This window comes from Pseudorca crassidens, chromosome 13, assembly GCF_039906515.1.
Source record: "Pseudorca crassidens isolate mPseCra1 chromosome 13, mPseCra1.hap1, whole genome shotgun sequence".
In the NCBI taxonomy this organism is placed as follows: Eukaryota; Metazoa; Chordata; class Mammalia; order Artiodactyla; family Delphinidae; genus Pseudorca; species Pseudorca crassidens.
In genome coordinates, this window is record NC_090308.1 from 13,572,876 (window position 1) to 13,592,680 (window position 19,805).

Sequence of the window (19,805 nt, forward strand, 5' to 3'; positions counted from 1 at the left end):
ACAAACCTGAATAACTTTTTAAAAAGTAGAGGATTCAGATTTTAAATATTATATTTACTAAGGGCAAAAAGTAATGCATTTGAGTTTCAGGACAAAATCCAAAGTATTTCCTTTCTGTCCCCACAAATCCCTAACTACTTTGATTTTTTAAAAATCTACCTGAAGTACATAGTTTTGGGCTTCTCTTTCTTGCATTTCTTCACCCCATTGGCTCACAAAATAATTGACAGTGGGGTAGAATGAGTTTTTGAAGACTCTTTGGTGCCCTCCCTCTTACTGTTTATTTTTGTTCTTTATAGTTTAAGAACTTAAGTCTCAAGCATATTTTCAAGAATTTGTCTTTAACCTTTGTATTTACTTTGTCCTCCATTTAGATTTTTTTCTTTAGATGATAGAAGATTTGTTTAGTACTCGGATAAGGAATAATGAAGGCACTTTTCAAGTTTACTGAAGAAAACGCTACCATTGTGTTTATTTTCCACTTGTTTACAGGGTTACTGAATAAAGGCATACGTTAGTATTTGATAAGAATTGTATAAGTTTGGCTCTAATGAATAGATTCATCACTACTTTCCACAAGTTTTTCTCCAATGAGGTGTCAGGTGGATCATTCTAAATAGTAATAGGAGGAGCCAGTCACTGACCATGCTTCCTAAAGCTTGCCATAGTGCACACAAGGACATAAATTTAGGTTCCTGTGAGGTCCAGATAGATGACGTAAACGATGAAGCAAGGTAGAAGCTGATCATGGTAGCAGGAAAACGGAGTAGTCCCACGTGCTGTCTGGAAGAAGGACGCAAATACTCAATGCCATCTGGTGTTACCTCGATGAAATGCAAGCACAGTGATCCCAGGTTTACCAGTTGAACGCGAAGAGCCGGTAGTCTGGATTTTTATTGAAATCTTATTATTTATTTAATTTACTTAAGTTACTTATTAACTAATGCAGGTATTTGGCTACCTATATATATATGTAGAAAACAGCTCGTAAAGTGGTGATGCATCTGTTCATTAGGTTTTCCAATGTATCAAGAAAAGCTGGTAGTCTGGATTTTTTATTTAAATTTTTTTGAAATTTTTCCCAAATAATTCAAATTTTTTTGGAAAGGTCTGTGGGCCTTGTATTAGTCTGCTATGGCTGCCATAACAGAATACCACAGACTGGATAGCTTAAACAACAGAAATGTATTTTCTCACAGTTCTGGAGGCTGAAAGTCCAAGATCAAGGTGTCATCAGGGTTGATTTCCTCCTTTTTTCCAGGCTCGCCGACAGCTGCTTTGGCACTGTGCCTTCACGTGACCTTTCTTGTGTGTGTGTGCAGAGAGAGAGAGAGAAAGTGAGAGTGAGGGTTCCGGTGTTTCTTCCTCTTCTTATAAGGATACCAGTCCTATTGGATTAGGGCTCACTTTTACAACCTTGTTTCACCTTAATTGTCTCCTTAAAGGTTCTATCTCCAAATGCAGTCACATTGGGGGTTAGGGCCTCAACATGTGAATTTTGAAGATAATTCAGTCCATTCGGGCCTCTGGCTTACAAAATCAAACTTCTCCAAACCTAGAGGTTTTGTTAAAACAGATTCTTAGGTCGCCTTCCTTGTTTTCTGGCTCAGAAGGTCTGAGGTGAGGTCCATCTATGTGATTCATCCTTTCTGGTTTCTGGAATTCTTCAGTCTCTTTGGATGTGTCTCTATTGCCCCTCCCACAATCTTAGGGCTATTAAAAGTTTATTGTATATTTCATAGGATTTTGCAAGGGAGAGGAGGTATAACAGGCAAAGAACCTGTGCTCCCCAAACCCATTATGGTTTTTAAGTTTTTAAGAAAGAAAATAATTTTGAAAAACGTTTTTTCTTCACAAGTTGAGCAAAAGATCTTCAGATTCTGTAATAAGCTGAACGTATAAACTTCAAAGTGCAGTTGGAGCTGGGTTGAGGTAGGAAATTCAACTTATATATTCAACTGCATTTTAAAAAAGAATGATATATAAGGAAAGAGAAATAATTTGTCCTCTATGAAAGGCATTAATCTTGTGGTTATTAGCATGTATTATAAATTTGTGGTCCATGGACACTAAAATGGATATAGAGAAAATTCTGGAGAAATTGTAAAATGGAGCCGTCAAAATGATTATAAAGATTGTAATAGGTTCTGTCATAAAAGATTAAAGAAATGTGACACTCTTTATTTTCCACCAACAAGTATTTTATATCTTACACAGTGCTAGGTTTAAAAGAAGTAGACATATGATCTTGTGATCTGTGGAAGTTCTCAATTTTTTTCTGTCTCTGAACCTGCTGAATGAACTTCAGCAGTGAGATAAAATCCCATGGGTATATCTCAAATTATTTACAATGACTTTTGTGCTAGCTTTTACTTTACTTCTCAGTTGTATAACTAGTAAATTTAAACCAATTACTCAAGAGTAAGGTGATTGTGGGATGATTTTGCTTCTGATATTTTTTAAAAAGTAAGCTATTTACAAACTTCTGAACTTTATTTTAGTATCACACCTTATTAAATCTTGGCTGAAAATTATTTTTTTTGTTGTTTGTTTGTTTGTTTGTTTTTGCGGTACGCGAGCCTCTCACTGTTGTGGCCTCTCCCGTTGCGGAGCACAGGCTCCAGACGTGCAGGCTCAGCGGCCATGGCTCATGGGCCCAGCCGCTCTGCGGCATGTGGGATCTTCCCGGACCGGGGCACGAACCCGTGTCCCCTGCATCAGCAGGCGGACTCTCAACCACTGCGCCACCAGGGAAGCCCTTGGCTGAGAATTATTGAGCTAGAAGTCTAAGAAGTACCTTAGTTTTTTTCTTATTTGTCCAGGGATTATGAAGAGGAGGATAAGTAGCTAACTGTATTCTGCAGAGGCTGACTGAGCTAGACCTACCATACAAGTCTATGTTCCTGGGACTTCCTCATAGTTGGGAAGACATTGAAATTAATAATTGGGGACAATTGTAGACAGATTAATTCTGAGTGCTTTTTAGTTGTCAGTGCCCCAAAGTAGGGAACTGAATCCCCCCAGTCTCTTTCTACTCTCTTAACTGTTTCTCTTAATAATTAACTATTTCTTGCCTTTCCTTTATCTTTAAAATGTATTCTGCATATCACGCTCTAAATTTACCACCTGCATTTTTATTCCCTTTGAACAAATAATGTGGATTTTGAAGGACTATTTATATATGTATCATCTTCTCCCTTTGTTTTTCATGTCAGTCCATGTACAGAGGATCACCGGTTAGTACAAATTTTAGAATTTTTAACTGCTGACTTTTATAGGTAAAAGAGAACATAAGTTTCATGCTATTTGGTAACAAATTTCAAAGTAAGTGCATCTTCTTAAACTTCCCCTCACAGTTTCTTTTCCATTCCAGTCAACCTCTGAATGTAAAGAATAACCTGTTTTTTTTTTTCCTGTCTGGCATTTTGTTGGTAATTCCTCGCATGATGTCATATTTTTTTCAACTTTAAACCAGTTTTTGAAATTCATTCTGTAGTTGTGTTTATTGTGTGCACCTAATGAATGCCCCTGAAATTTCCACTGAAACCATGTTTCTATGGCTCACCCTGCTTCCTCTTGTGTACTGCTTCCCAGGCATGACCACATGTTATTGACGTCTAGTCAAGTGCTACTTATTGCGTAATTAAATGGTCTGTAATCTTCTAGTACATTACTAGTACAGTTTTTCTTTTTAAACAGATTAAATTAGTCAACATTAACTCCACTGATATAGCTGATGGCCGACCCTCGATAGTTCTCGGACTGATGTGGACCATTATTCTGTATTTCCAGGTATTGTACTTCTTCAGCTCCCTTTTCAGTTGATATAAATGTCACAGATGGAGGTAGTGGTGGACATTTTAATGATGAATAATGCCCTCATTTTCTGTACCTTTGCGGCTGAACCTCAAGTTAGCAGAGATGTGACCTTCACATGTACATTGTTTTTTGTTGGCAGAAAATGCCCTCTTTTTCTGCGCTAAGGTGTTATATATGGAACTCCCCAAAGAACTCGGCCAGGTACCCAATCCGAGAAGTGGGTAGAACGCGATGGAGATGAAATATTGGTGTAAAAAGAGTTCAGGAAGCTTTTCTTTGTCCTCTGGAAGGGAGCGGTTCTATGCTCCTATTAGACATTAAGGGGAGAAATTAACTTGCTGTTCTCTCTGGGATAATTCTTCTAGCCGTAAGGTCATCTTTTTAAAGAAATGGACTTTATTTTTTAGAGCAGTTTGAGGTTCTCAGCAAAACTGAGCAAAGAGTACAGAAATTTCCCATGTACCTCCTGCACCCACACATGCATAGCCTCCCCTTAACCAGTATCCCCCATGGGAGTGGAACCTTGGTTACAATTAATGAACCTTTACTGACACATCACTATCATTTCAAGGTTTGTAGTTTACATTAGGACTCACTCTTGGTGTGTACATCCTTTGAGTCTGGAGAACCATTAGGTTTTGTTTTCTTCATTCATGCATGTATTTAACAAGTGTTCATTACTGTGTACAAGGTCCCATTTTAGATGTGGAAGGAAGTGCAAACAGGAGTAAGACATTGGTCGTGCCCTTTAAGAGCTTATATTGTTGGGAGGTTAAGGGTGTTAAGATCAATCAAGTTGGAAAATTAAACCACCTGAGAAGAGAAGAACAAAGATAACGCTGACGTAATGCTGACGTTTTGCCGACTGTTGATGCTCACGCAGATTGAGGAGTTGACCAGCAACCTACCGCAGCTGCAGCCTCTGTCCAGCAGCACATCCTCCGTGGACAGCGTGGTCAGCTCTGAGACCACCAGCCCCCCAAGCAAACGGAAGGTGGCCACCAAGATCCAAGGAAATGCTAAGAAGGCTTTATTAAACTGGGTCCAGTACACAGTCGCCAAGTAAGTACCAAGAAGGAGTTTGTTTAAATTAGAAACCCTTGAATAATTTGAGGTATCAATTTATGACTGAGTGCACATTCCAGTGATTGCAAAATTTATGGAGACAGAGGAATGAATGGCTCTGCTCCGGCTCTCATTTCACTCTTCCCTTGAGTTAAAATGTAAACAGAAAGCATCCCTGATACTCTAGAAAAATGTCGTAATAAAACTAAATCCTTCTTCACTTGTGTGATGGGACCCAATTAAGTTGTTTAATCCCTACACTTGATTAGCATGAGGACTAATGCCATTTAGGTCATTGTTTGGATTTTCTGCTGCTATTAGATAATTTTTACACAAATAAATTAGAGGTTTAAACATGATTATCTCTTCGTAAGACTATTGAGTTCTATTTAATAATATTGTGGACTGAGATCCACATTCTGAAATAATCATATTTGTTTTTATACCTTGACACTTTCTGGCAATTTTATTTTTTAATGTTTTCTTTGATCTTATCTTTTATCTGGAATGTACATTCTTTTGTCAGCTCCAGCTATATGGACTGGGAGTTTGCTTCTAAGCATAATAAATTTACATGTGTGCACATATATGTGAGGATACTGGATATAAAATTACTACTCTCAAAAAGTACTTTCTCATAGCAATTGCAATAGAGTTTCAAGTTGATCATACCAATATTTTGTGGTCAGATGTGGTACGTAATAAGATCTCTTCACCTAGAAGATGTGTTTTTGTAAGATTTTCCTAAATGACATGTAAAATTAACTCGCTTTCTATTTTGTTTCACATGCCTAGATATAACCCACATCTAATCCTCTCCTTCTGGAAAATAGTTGTAAACAAGTACTTATCATTATAAAACACTGAGGCACTACACACAGGAAGTTCTATTTTTAAAGAGTTTGAAGAGCAAAAATAAGGAGAGAAAAAAATAAACGTAGAGAAGATGTAATTAGTGTTACTAACGTATAGTTTTATTTAACTTGTAAAGTGTGTTGATGGTTTTCTAATTTGGGGTATATTTTTATGATTCAAGTTGCAATTAAAAATATTTCTGAAAGCAAAGCTTTGTGACTCTTGGGACTCTAGTAGGGATGAAATTAAAAGCCCTTCCCACATTGCTGGCATGCTCTTTGCATTCCATCTACAGTGGATATTACTAATCTCTTTTGCAGCTTAACCAAGCAGGGAGAAGAAACATGTTGGGTAGGAGAGGACTGGTGACCACATGCTACAACATATATCATGATGCTATCACGATAAAAATTTGTAATAATGTCAATGTGACATTCTGTTGTCTCTTGCTCCACACAGCATTTAATTAAACAAAGTAAATAAATTTTCATTTAATATTATATAGCTTGAAATAAAATCAAATTCAATGATGTTGGAGTTTTCCTGCATAAGTTTTGTTTCACACATGATGTGCAGGGGTCTAATAATAATCGTCATTCCTGCAACTTGTATGTTTGTAACATTGGTGGAAGTTGTATTTTCCTTACCTGTATAAATGTCCAGATTTGTGGACCCAAGGATTCTCCACCTATCAACACCTCAATGAGATCCATTTATTTAACAGCTGCATAAATTGTAGAGATTTAGGGAGATGACCGCTTTCTGCCATGAATAGTCTGGAATGAACACATGCTTCTGTCATGCTCCCACATTGTCGATAATTTTTCTAAAAGCTATTTTACACTATCCTGGTATTTATTTTTCAAGCAATTTCTTACCTGACGTGGATAAAATAACTTTAGAATCTGTACCTAGTTCAGTATATGACATGTCTGTAAAATTATAATTTGTGAGACTCCGTAGTGTGAAGGTTTATCCATCTCACAAGACTGAAGATGGCGAGAAAGGATAAAACATCCAGTGAGCACCAAATTGTCGGAGTGTATTGAGTTTTCATATAAAATTTCAAAATACTTGATAAGTAAATCAAAAAACTGTTTCAGTAACACAAGATAGTTAATCCCCCCCTTTTTTTTTTACCAATTTCATCAGAAATGAAAGCATGTCTGACATTTGCATACCTTCTTTTCAACTAAGAACAGTTGTATTTTAGGACAAAAATCAGTAAGATAACCAAACAGATGAAGACATGTGTATACAGACCCATTCAAAATAACTTGAAGCAAATATTTATTAGCCTGTAAATTGGATGTGCTTCTTTAAGTGATGTATCTAAGTGTCTTTCAGTTTGTATCACTTCTTTAAGTGAGGTATCTACATTTTCTTTGATATTGTATCTACAGTTCAGAGGCTTGGACTAAAGCTTTTTAGGAATATCACCTACTAGTTTGATCTAATACAAAACATTATAAGTGTGTGTGCGTGCGTCTGTGTGTGTGTGTGTGTGTGTATTCAACAAATAAGGAGGAAGACCATGTAACAAACCATTTTTAATTGTTCCAACATGGTGAATATTTAGGAAAACATTTTATATATACAATAAAATTCAAGAAAATCAGAAAATATCTAATACATGATGAATATTTATCAGCTGTTCACTTATTTACACCCACCTTAATTTTTTTTTTTAGTTTTCTTTTTTTTTTTTTATACAGCAGGTTCTTATTAGTCATCCATTTTACACACATCAGTGTATACATGTCAATCCTAATCTCCCAATTCATCACATCACCACCCCCACCCCTGGCCGCTTTCCCCCCTTGCTGTCCATACGTTGGTTTTCTACATCTGTGTCTCTATTTCTGCCCTGCAAACTGGTTGATCTGTACCATTTTTCTAGGTTCCACATATATGCATTAATACACGATATTTGTTTTTCTGTTTCTGACTTACTTCACTCTGTATGACGGTCTCTAGATCCACCCACATCTCTACAAATGACCCAGTTTCATTCCTTTTTATGGCTGAGTAATATTCCAATGTATATATGTACCACATCTTCTTTATCCATTAGTCTGTCGATGGACATTTAGGTTGCTTCCGTGACCTGGCTATTGTAAATAGTGCTGCAATAAACATTGTGTTACATGAGTCTTTTTGAGTTATGGTTTTGTCTGGGTATATGCCCAGTAGTGGGATTGCTGGATCATATGGTAACTCTATTTTTAGTTTTTTAAGGAACCTCCATACTGTTCTCCATAGTGGCTGTAACAATTTACATTCCCACCAACAGTGCAAGAAGGTTCCCTTTTCTCCACACCCTCTCCAGCATTTGTTGTTTGTAGATTTTCTGATGATGCCCATTCTAACTGGTGTGAGGTGATACCTCATTGTAGTTTTGATTTGCAGTTCCCTAATAATTAGTGATGTTGAGCAACTTTTCATGTGCCTCTTGGCCATCTGTATGTCTTCTTTGGAGAAAAGTCTATTTAGGTCTTCTGCCCATTTTTGGATTGGGTTCTTTGTTTTTTTAATATTGAGCTGCATGAGCTGTTTATTTTGGAGATTAATCCTTTGTCTGTTGATTCGTTTGCAAATATTTTCTCCCATTCTGTGGGTTGTCTTTTCATCTTATTTATGGTTTCCTTTGCTGTGCAAAAGCTTTTAAGTTTCATTAGTTCCAATTTGTTTATTTTTGTTTTTATTTCCATTACTCTAGGAGGTGGATCAAAAAAGACCTTGCTGTGGTTTATGTCAAAGAGTGTTCTTCCTATGTTTTCCTCTAAGGGTTTTATAGTGTCTGGTCTTACATATAGGTCTCTAATCCATTTTGAGTTTCTTTTTGTTTATGGTGTTAGGGAGTGTTCTAATTTCATTCTTTTACATGTAGCTGTCCAGTTTTCCCAGCACCACTTATTGAAGAGACTGTCTTTTCTCCATTGTATGTTCTTGCCTCCTTTGTCATAGATTAGTTGACCATAGGTGTGTGGGTTTATCTCTGGGCTTTCTATCTTGTTCCATTGATCTATATTTCTGTTTCTGTGCCAGTACCATATTGTCTTGCTTACTGTAGCTTTTTGGTATAGTCTGAAGTCAGGGAGTCTGATTCCTCCAGCTCCGTTTTTTGTTCTCAAGACTGCTTTGGCTATTTGGGGTCTTTTGTGTCTCCATACAAATTTTAAGATTTTTGGTTCTAGTTATGTAAAAAATGCCATTGGTAATTTGATAGAGATTGCATTGAATCTGTAGATTGCTTTGGGTAGTATAGTCATTTTCACAATATTGATTCTTCCAATCCAAGAACATGGCATATCTCTCCATCTGTTGGTATCATCTTTAATTTCTTTCATCAGTGTCTTATAGTTTTCTGCATAAAGGTCTTTTGTCTCCATAGGTAGGTTTATTCCTAGGTATTTTATTCATTTTGTTGCAATGCTAAATGGGATTGTTTACTTAATTTCTCTTTCTGACCTTTCATTGTTAGTGTATAGGAATGCAAGAGATTTCTATGCATTAATTTTGTATCCTGCAACTTTACCAAATTCATCGATTAGCTCTAATAGTTTTCTGGTGGCCTCTTTAGGATTCTCTATGTATAGTATCATGTCATCTGCAAACAATGACAGTTTTACTTCTTTTCCAATTTGTATTCCTTTTATTTCTTTTTCTTCTCTGATTGCCGTGGCTAGGACTTCAAATACTATGTGGAATAATAGTGGTGAGAGTGGACCTCCTTGTCTTGTTCCTGATCTTAGAGGAAATGCTTTCAGTTTTTCACTATTGAGAATGATGTTTGCTGTGGCTTTGTCGTATATGGCCTTTATTATGTTGAGGTAGGTTCCCTCTATGCCCTCTTTCTGAGAGTTTTTATCATAAATGGGTATTGAATTTTGTCAAAAGCTTTCTCTGCATCTATTGAGATGATCGTATGGTTTTTACTCTTCAATTATTTAATATGGTGTATCACATTGATTGATTTGCGTATATTGATAACCACACTTGATCATGGTGTATGATCCCTTTAATATGTTGTTGGATTCTGTTTGCTAGTATTTTGTTGAGGATTTTTGCGTGTATATTCATCAGTGATATTGGTCTGTAATTTTCTTTTTTTGTAGTATCTTTGTCTGGTTTTTGTATCAGGGTGATGGTGGCCTCGTAGAATGAGTTTGGGAGTGTTCCTTCCTCTGCAATGTTTTGGAAGAGTTTGAGAAGGATGGGTGTTAGCTCTTCTTTAAATGTTTGAAAAAATTCACCTGTGAAGCCATCTGGTCCTGGACTTCTGTTTGTTGGAAGATTTTTAATCACAGTTTAAATTTCATTACTTGTGATTGGTCTGTTCATATTTTCTATTTCTTCCTGGTTCAGTCTTGGAAGGTTATACCTCTCTAAAAATTCGTCCATTTCTTACAGGTTGTCCATTTTATTGGTATAGAGTTGCTTGTAGTAGTCTCTTAGGATGCTTTGTATTTCTGCGGTGTCTGTTGGGTGCGTATATATTTATAATTGTTACATCTTCTTCTTGGATTGATATCTTGATCATTGTGTAGTGTCCTTCCTTGTGTCTTATAACATTCTTTATTTTAAAGTCTATTTTATCTGACCTGAGTATGGCTACTCCAGCTTTCTTTTGATTTCCATTTGCATGGAGTATCTTTTTCCATCCCCTCACTTTCAGACTGTATGTGTCCCTAGGTCTGAAGTGGGTCTCTTGTAGACAGCATATATATGGGTCTTGTTTTTGTATCCATTTAGCAAGCCTGTGTCTTTTGGTTGGAGCATTTAATCCATTCAAATTTAAGGTAATTATTGATATGTATGTTCCTATTACCATTTTGTTAATTGTTTTGGGTTTGGTTTTGTGGGTCCTTTTCTTCTCTTGTGTTTCCCACTTAGAGAAGTTCTTTTAGCATTTGTTGTAGAGCTGGTTTGGTGGTGCTGAATTCTCTTAGCTTTTGCTTGTCTGGAAAGCTTTTGATTTCTCCACAGAATCTGAATGAGATCCTTGCTGGGTAGAGTAATCTTGTTTGTACGTTCTTCCCTCTCATTACTTTAAGTATATCATGGCACTCCCTTCTGGTTTGTAGAGTTTCTGCTGAGAAATCAGCTGTTAAACCGTATGGGAGTTCCCTTGTATGTTATTTGTTGTTTTTCCCTTGCTGATTTCAATAGTTTTTCTTTGGCTTTAATTTTTGCCAATTTGATTACTATGTGTCTTGGTGTGTTTCTCCTTGGGTTTCTCCTGTATGAGACTCTGCACTTCCTGGAGTTGGGTGGCTATTTCCTTTCCCATGTTAGGGAAGTTTTTGACTCTAATCTCTTCAGATATTTTCTCTGGTCCTTTCTCTCTCTCTTCTCCTTCTAGGACCCCTGTAATGTGAATATAGGGGTGCATTTCATGTTGTCCCAGAGGTCTCTTAGGCTGTCTTCATTTCTTTTCATTCTTTTTTCTTTATTCTGTTCTGCAGTAGTGAATTCCACCATTCTGTCTTCCAGGTCACTTATCCTTTCTTCTGCCTCAGTTATTCTGCTATTGATTCCTTCTAGTATATTTTTCATTTCAGTTATTGTATTGTTCATCTCTGTTTGTTTTTTCTTTAATTCTTCTAGATCTTTATTAAACATTTCTTGCATCTTCTCGATCTTTGCCTCCATTCTTTTTCCGAGGTCCAGGATCACCTTCACTATCATTATTCTGAATTCTTTTTCTGGAAGGTTGCCTATCTCCACTTCATTTAGTTGTTTTTCTGGGGTTTTATCTTATTCCTTCATCTGGTACATAGCCCTCTGCCTTTTCATCTTGTCTGTCTTTCTGTGAATGTGGTTTTTGTTCCACAGGCTACAGGATTGTAGTTCTTCTTGCTTCTGCTGTCTGCCCTCTGGTGGATGAGGCTATCTAAGTGGCTTGTGCAAGTTTCCTGATGGCCCGGACTGGTGGTGGGTAGAGCTGGCTATTGCTCTGGTGGGCAGAGCTCAGTAAAACTTTAATCCTCTTGTCTGATGATGGGTGAGGCTGGGTTCCCTCCCTGTTGGTTGTTTGGACTGAGGCAACCCAACACTGGAGTCTCCCTGGGCTCTTTGGTGGGGCTAATGGTGGACTCTGGGAGGGATCACGCCAAGGAGTACTTCCCAGAATTTCTGCTGCCAGTGTCCTTGTCTTCACAGTGAGACAGAGCCACCCCCCACCTCTGCAGTAGGCCCTGCAACACTAGCAGGTAGGTCTGGTTCAGTCTCCCCTGGGGTCACTGCTCCTTCCCCTGGGTCCTGATGCGCACACTACTGTGTGTGCCCTCCAAGAGTGGAGTCTCTGTTTCCCCCAGTCCTTTCGAAGTCCTGCAATGAAATCCCGCTAAGTCTGTTTGAAATCCCTTCAAAGTCTGATTCTCTGGGAATTCCTCCTCCCATTGCAGGACCCCCAGCTTGGGAAGCCTGACATGGGGCTCAGAACCTTCACTCCAGTGGGTGGACTTCTGTGGTATAATTGTTCTCCAGTTTGTGAGTCACCCATCCAGCAGTTATGGGATTTGATTTTATTGTGATTGTGCCCCTCTACCGTCTCATTGTGACTTCTCCTTTGTCTTTGGATGTGGGGTATCTTTTTTGGTGAGTTCCAGTGTCTTCCTGTCGATGATTGTTCAGCAGTTAGTTGTGATTCTGGTGTTCTCGCAAGAGGGAGTGAGAGCACGTCCTTCTACTCCGCCATCTTGAACCAGAACTAAATTTGTTAAAATGTAATTTGATATAAATACACTAATATGTATAAAATAGATAACTAATAAGAACCTGCTGTATAAAAAAAATAAAAAATTGAAAAAAATAAAAAAATGTAAAATAAAATTAAAAAAATGATGTGAGGTGGCATAAAGAGACTGTGCATACAAAAACATTTTGAAATGGGGAACTGTTGGCAAATGGAAAATATAGGAAGAAAAATAAGATGAAGCCAGCGGCAAATGTACAAATGAATAGATAATAAGAACATACTGTTTAACCTGGGTGGACATTTGCCAGTGTGTCAGGCATTGTCTGAAAAAATTATATCTGTACCACCAGAGCCAGAAACTCTAAAAGAACTAAGAGATGTTGCTGCAATCTTACAAAATTGTTTTTAAAATATTTATTTAAGAAGCCAGTGGTTAGGTCCAAGGATGTTATTTTTAGCACAATATATTTTATGCAAACTCAGTATACATTGGTAGAACATGATTTAAAGTGAACCTTAAAGTTTGCAGAGAGAAAATGTAAGGGCATTTACCAACTTTTTATATTAATCACGGTATCAGTAAGATACACTGTCTCTTACAGTTTGTGGAAATTTTGAGAATATAGTAGAAAAGAAGAATTGAGTGATATTATTTCTGCTTTATTTAGAAACAACTGTAATGAGACTAATTTTATAAAAAGAAACTACCAGAATATTTATCTACTGAATGTTACCTAATTTATTGGTCACCTTTAAAGGCTCTAGACTTAATCAAAAAATGTTGCTCAAAGACATCTTTGCAACTCTTTGTGAAACTGTCTTTATGGTTGATAAGCTACATGTAGAGAAAAATTATTCATTGTGAGCTTGCCTCGCTTCTGTTTTCAACACCAAAATATTGCTACCAACTTGCATCACTTCTTAGTGATCATATCTGGCTTTGAATTAAATCCAGGAAAGAGCAAAGATTTGCCGCCAGCACATTGCCCTCAAGGCAATTCTAAAAAAAGAGTTTAAAAAACAATTTGCTCAAACAGTTTGATGGTAGGATAAATTAATCTTGTCTGTACTTATGTGGAGTATAGGGTTTTTTGTGACTAATTTAGAGACATCATCACAACCATTTGCATTTTGTTCATTCTACAGCATTTGATATAATTTAGCCACATTATATCTGTCTGTTATCATCTGGGCATGTACAACACAGGCTGCTTGTCATTCTCATTAGAAATGTGTTAGAGACTTCTTCAAAAAAATACACAATGGTGAATTATTACCAGTTTCGGTGTTTTTAAAATGCTCCCTTTTTTTATTTTGTCAGGTGTTTTTTCTCTCTATTGGGTTCCTTTAAAAATGTGCTTTCCATTGAGTCTTTCAATTACTGAAAACTCTAATATAGAAAACTCTTTAAGTATGGAACCAGAATTTCTACACCTTATCTTGGTACCCATTAAAAATTTTGCTTTGCTTATTTTTTCTCAAAACCAGTATACCGGTGTAGCTAACTGCCCATCGTCCACTGCCAAGAAGGATTGGATTGAGTCTTTGAGGAAGTGTGCATTACCTGCTTCGAAAGTGACATTATCATTATTTTCTTTAAAGGCAGAGCGGAATAGAAGTAAAGGACTTCGGGCGGAGTTGGAGAAGTGGAGTGGCCTTTCATTCAGTCATCCATGCTATTCAACCGGAACTAGTGGACTTGGAGAAGGTGAAAGGAAGATCTAACCGGGAAAACCTGGAGGAGGCTTTCACTATTGCTGAAACGGAGCTGGGAATCCCGAGACTCCTAGATCCCGAAGGCACGTTGAGCGACTGCTGGCTCTTGTATCCCTCAACTCAGTAGGGTTGTATGTCTTAAACCCAGATATTACAGATGCCTTCCGAGAGGTCAGAAAACTTTGAAAAGTGGGAAGGAATAGTATCTTCCTGCACCAGTTTTCTTTTGGAAAAATATTTGCCACTATACACGGGAGCAAAATACAGCTGTGTTGCTCCTAACAGCCCTTGACATGGGTGGTACCGGCCAGGGGAACTGTACTTACTCAGTGTACCTCAGGATGGAATGAAAGTTTTACAAGTGAGTGTACTGCGAGGAGGAGAATCCGGAAGAGTAAAACATTGTTAGTAATCTCAGAGCGTATCTTTAAAATGTTAGTCATTAGAAACTTAGAAATGTTGATAACTACCCAGTATTTAGGTGTCAGTCAGGCAAACTATCCAAGTGATTGACCTAATATCTTTCAGTAGAATTTCTTGGCAACTTCTTGGTGAGGCTGTGAATTTTAAGACTTTCTGGAAATGGAGTTAACTCTGTCAAGCCTTCAAAAGGCAATTTTGATGCCTTTGATAAACTTCTAGTTGTTTGTTAAATTGAAATAAAAGGGTCAAAGTGAATTTTCCAAAAGTCCCAGATAATGTCTTATTTGGCTTGGTAATTATGGAAATTTCCATTAATGAATGCAAAAATGTAAATACAGTGAAAGCAAGTTTTTTTTTAATATTTTATTTATTTTATCTGTTTTTTTTGGCTGCATCGGGTCTTCATTGTGGCACGTGGGCTTCTCTCTAGTTGTGGCGCGAGGGCTTCAGAGCGTGCGAGCTCAGTAGCTGCGGCGCAGGCTTAGTTGCCCTGCGGCATGTGGGATCTTAGTTCCCCGACCGGGGATCAAACCTGCGTCCCCTTCATTGGAAGGTGGATTCTTTACCACTGGACCACCAGGGAAGTCCCGCAAGTTATTTTTAAAGATGAGATTTCAGAATGAACATTTCTAGCTCTGAAACAGTGTCTACCTGCTTGGCTTCCTCTGAGACGACGGCCAGCATGGAGATCCCTTGACATTTTAGGGACCTGTGGTGCCCGCCCCCCCTCCAGTCTCACTAGGGGAGCCATGGACTTTCCACCTTGTGTCTTCACACACACACACCACACACACACAAAGTCAATAGTATCCAGGACACTACTCAGCTCAAGGGGAAAGACACACAAATATCACAGCGCTCACTTCAGAGAATGCATCAGAGCTAAAATTTCTTTCTAGAGTAGGATAGGAGGAGGATATGAATGGTTCTTTCATATCCACCAGACCAGAGGATCTTAATATTTTCTTTGATCATCAGAAATTGAGTTTACCCACATGCAAGGCTATCCCACATATAAAGTGATTATTTTTCTAATGAGAACTTCCACTTCAAAAAAGTTTTTAGCCAACTTGAACATATAAACTCTTAGGAATACAGATTAAATAGACCAGTATCTATTATAACAATTGTTTTATGATTTAGTTGCATGTGTATTTAAAAACATATACTATATTAAGTCATGTATTAAATGTTTCCACTTTCACTCTTCATGAAAGTTTTATTCTTCACATGCATTCTCCACATCAGTGATCTTATCATTTCTAAAATCACCTCTGAGTCATCTCGTGAATTCCAGAATACATTATCTTTAAGTTTTTTAAGAGTTGTACCACTTCTTAAATCCTACATTGATGGTCGCTGGAAATTATATTTCAAATCACAAGAAACAATACAAAATATTAGGGCAGTTTTATATTTTGATTTTCATGGTTTTTGTTTGTTCTGGTTTTTTTTTCTCTATTGGTGCAGATATTGTATTTCTAATCTCCAAATGTAACCCCTTATTCCATTGCCTTTAAAAGGGATATTTAAGACTTGTTGAAAACACTCAACACTTTTTATGTATCCAGTCTTACCCTGATTCTATAATTACTAAATTCATATAAATATCTTTGCTTGATTTTTACTGATTTAATTAGGTAAACATCTATATACTTTAAAATGACAGTGATTGAGATCTTTTCAGGCTCTGTTTCACTCAAAGAGTACTTGATTGTTCAAAGTACAGTGACTTAGACGGAAGGCTCCACAATGGAGAAGCTGCATAAGGACTTGGACATAAGGCATCTCTCTCTTTTCTAAAATAAATTGATATTTGGCCATATGTAGTATGTAGACTACGTAGTCACTTGTCATTCAGTGCCACATCTGTTAGTATGTTTTACTACTCATCTACCCCAACTCTGAAATGTACATATCATTTGTATTTTAGTAACTAGACAGAATGTAGGAACAACTATATATATCTCATATTTCTGATGAGTGTAGAGATTATTTAAATGAAACATGTACTACTTTCCTAAAAGCTCTTTGTTAAAATATGTCATCTTTCTGAGTCGTAAAATTTCCCCCATGGATTATCCAGACTAAACTGGTTTTTCCTGTCACCATCTCTAAATAGTACTCTATTTTTCTTTTGCATTTAGGACAGTGTCTTTTGGTATATTCTCTAGATTTCAAAGTTTGTATTATTAAAATCTTTTTAATGCTATTTAATTTATTCACATTTGGGTTTGGTTTTTCCAGATGTTGATGTGGATAAACCAGATGAGAAGTCTATTATGACCTATGTAGCCCAGTTTCTGAAACATTATCCCGACGTTCACAGTACAGGCACTGATGGGCAAGAGAATGATGTAAGTGTTTGTTTTTGTTTGAGTGCTGATAATACACTCGATGGTAGTGACTTGGATTTTTAATATGCTGTTTTCAAAAAATTAAACTGGAATGCATTTTAATATGAGAGCAACTGAGTAAAGACTGATATCACCAACTGGGGAGGAGATTAGAGGGAAAGATTTCTCTGATTTGTATGTTGGATATAGCAGAGAAAGAATTATTAATAATAAATACTGAACATATAATAGTGAGGGATTAAAATCTAGGAAAGATAGGGAATTCCCTGGTGGTGCAGTGGTTAGGACTCCACACTTTCATTGCCGAGGGCACAGGTTCAGTCTCTGGTCGGGGGACCAAGATATCCCAAACAGCACGGCATGGCAAATAAAATGAAATGAAATAAAATAGTAGAGTAGAATAAAGTAAAGATAGCAGTGTCGGGAAACTTTATTGTAGCAATTTGACGATTGAATTAATTTTATATCCATCATATTATTTATGCATTTAGATCCTGAGTTCCCTTCTTCTGTTCAGTCTGATAAAATCTAATTTTGACTTTTAGATTTATAAGTTGCTACTCATTGCAAACATATGTAAGTAAGGCAAACTTATGAAAGTTCTAATTATTCACTGTGTTTAGATTCTCAGCCTCTCAGTAGTTTAAATAACATTTACATTTTTCATATTGCTCAAATGATATATGTTTGTTGTCATAAATAGACAAAAACAAAAGTTGGGAAAAAAAGAAAAAGAAAATTACCTGTACTTGACCTTCTGCAGAGAATCTATTCTAAAAAAAGTAACACTTTGATGTGAGTTCCATGTGTGTAGACACATAAAATATTTTAACAAAAATATTGATAGAATTGCAGTATACATACAATTTTATAATTTTCTGTTTTCTGTTAACATCATACAAAAAACCCTTCTCATGCCATTCTTTCTAGAACATCATATAGACGTACAGTAATTTATTTACCCAATATTAATGGTTGAAAATTTCTGATTTTTTGCTATTATAAAAAAATACTTCTATGAACAATTTTGTAATAAGCATTGTTTTACAGTTCTTTCTTAGAAGAGAAATTCCTAGACTAAAGGGCATACAGATATTTACTGCTTCTGAAATGATTTTTTCAAATCCTCCTGTAGAAAGATCTCCCATTTTACAGTCCAGCCAGCAGAATGCCTACCTTCTGTTTTGAACAACAATGGATATTATTCTCCTATTTTTTAAAAGTACTGTAGTATTGTTTAGTTTTGATTTTGTTTTGCTGTTTTGGTTTTGGGTTTTTGTGGGTTGTTTTTTTTTTTTTTTTTTTTTTTTTTAAGAGGGACGAGGATTCACTACTGAATTTAAAATTAATTATTAGGCAGAATGACATTAGGGAAGAATTATAAATGGAATTTTCAAGACATGTTAAAAACAATCTCTCTGTCTTTACTGTTGAGGTCTCTACTAGAGTTTTCAGAGAGGTTTGAGATTATAATGAAGAGAAACAAGAAAAACAAAGTGTACTGTGTGTCTTAGAAATGGATCTAAGGAAGGAAAAGGTCAGGGGAACATACACCAAAGTTTTCAAGTAGGAAAAGGTTTTGCACTAATAGAAATCTTCGTAAAAGAATTAAGCAAAACAGCGGTAACTGGTGTTTCCTAGGTCGCTTAGATGACGTTAAGGTGGCATTTGATAGAACTATGTTAGTTATTTTAAAAACTATGGTTTCAAAAAAACAAAACAAAACTATGGTTTCAAGAAACCTTTTGTTGTTGTTCTTCTTTGCCAGGCTTCAGGCACAAATGTTGATCACCAGAGTGACTTATTCTATAGTTAGAAAAACAGTGTTCCTAAGGAGCACCACTGAAAGCAGAAGACAGTGCAAATTCCAGTGTGGACTGAGTTGTGTGCTTGGGATTCATTTGGGGTTTTCTGGGTTTTGAGAATATAATTGGGCATGGACAGTGCTCTATGAATAAGAAACTCTGTAAGGAGGTGTATTAGACTTACCTCATACGGCACAGAGAATATCAGCTTTCCACCTGATTGTCATATCTCAAGTTCTTATGTTACCCAGTTGGATTTACTTCTGAGCCGATTTCTAAACTTGTACTCTTAATTTCTCTGACATTAATCATCTCTCCAGATGAGTAAACACGGTGGCTGGTAATGTCTGAGAAATAAAATGAGATACTTACGTTAATGCTCATGAGCAAGGATTTAATGCAAAAATCCTCAGAGATTTGAAGCACACTCCTGCTTTAAACTTGTTAATATACTGTACTAAAGAACTTTATTATTAAGAAACTAATCTCATTCTCGAGAAGATAAATTCTGATTTTCCTTTTAAAAAATAAGCTTTACCCTTTTTTTAATGAGGCATTTGTAAAGTAGGGTATGAGCATCTAAAAATGAATATTTTGAGCACAATAAAAAGGATTTAAAAAAATTTTTATGATATAGGGCTTATGTTTGTTTAATGCAGCTAAATGGCCATCTAATTCTGTCTAATGAACCTTTAAGATTTTATACACTACATATTAGGGTTGGTGTCATCACGTAGAAATCCTCATTATTTGTCTATTCAGGTTTTATTAAATGGTTCTTTTAATTCATTTTTTAAAAATATTGGCATCGGGCTTCCCTGGTGGTGCAGTGGTTGAGAGTCTGCCTGCCTATGCAGGCGACGCGGGTTCGTGCCCTGGTCCGGGAAGATCCCACATGCCGCGGAGCAGCTGGGCCTATGAGCCATGGCCGCTGAGCCTGCGCGTCCGGAGCCTGTGCTCCGCAACGTAGAGGCCGCAGCAGTGAGAGGCCCACGTACCATACACACACACACACACAAATATATATATATATATATATAGGCATCAACATGTCTACCAGGC

General features: G+C 36.7%; 1 protein-coding gene across 1 annotated transcript in view; it reads left to right on the plus strand.

The window, feature by feature from the left end:
* SYNE1 (spectrin repeat containing nuclear envelope protein 1) overlaps positions 1-19,805 on the plus strand; it is a 456,348-nt gene that overhangs the window by 105,657 nt on the left and 330,886 nt on the right. Inside the window, exons 5-9 of the mRNA XM_067701747.1 lie at positions 3,216-3,236; positions 3,700-3,792; positions 4,703-4,881; positions 14,045-14,241; positions 16,829-16,938. Of these exons, the coding sequence (XP_067557848.1) occupies positions 3,216-3,236; positions 3,700-3,792; positions 4,703-4,881; positions 14,045-14,241; positions 16,829-16,938 (600 nt within the window). The remainder of the gene's footprint in view (positions 1-3,215; positions 3,237-3,699; positions 3,793-4,702; positions 4,882-14,044; positions 14,242-16,828; positions 16,939-19,805) is intronic.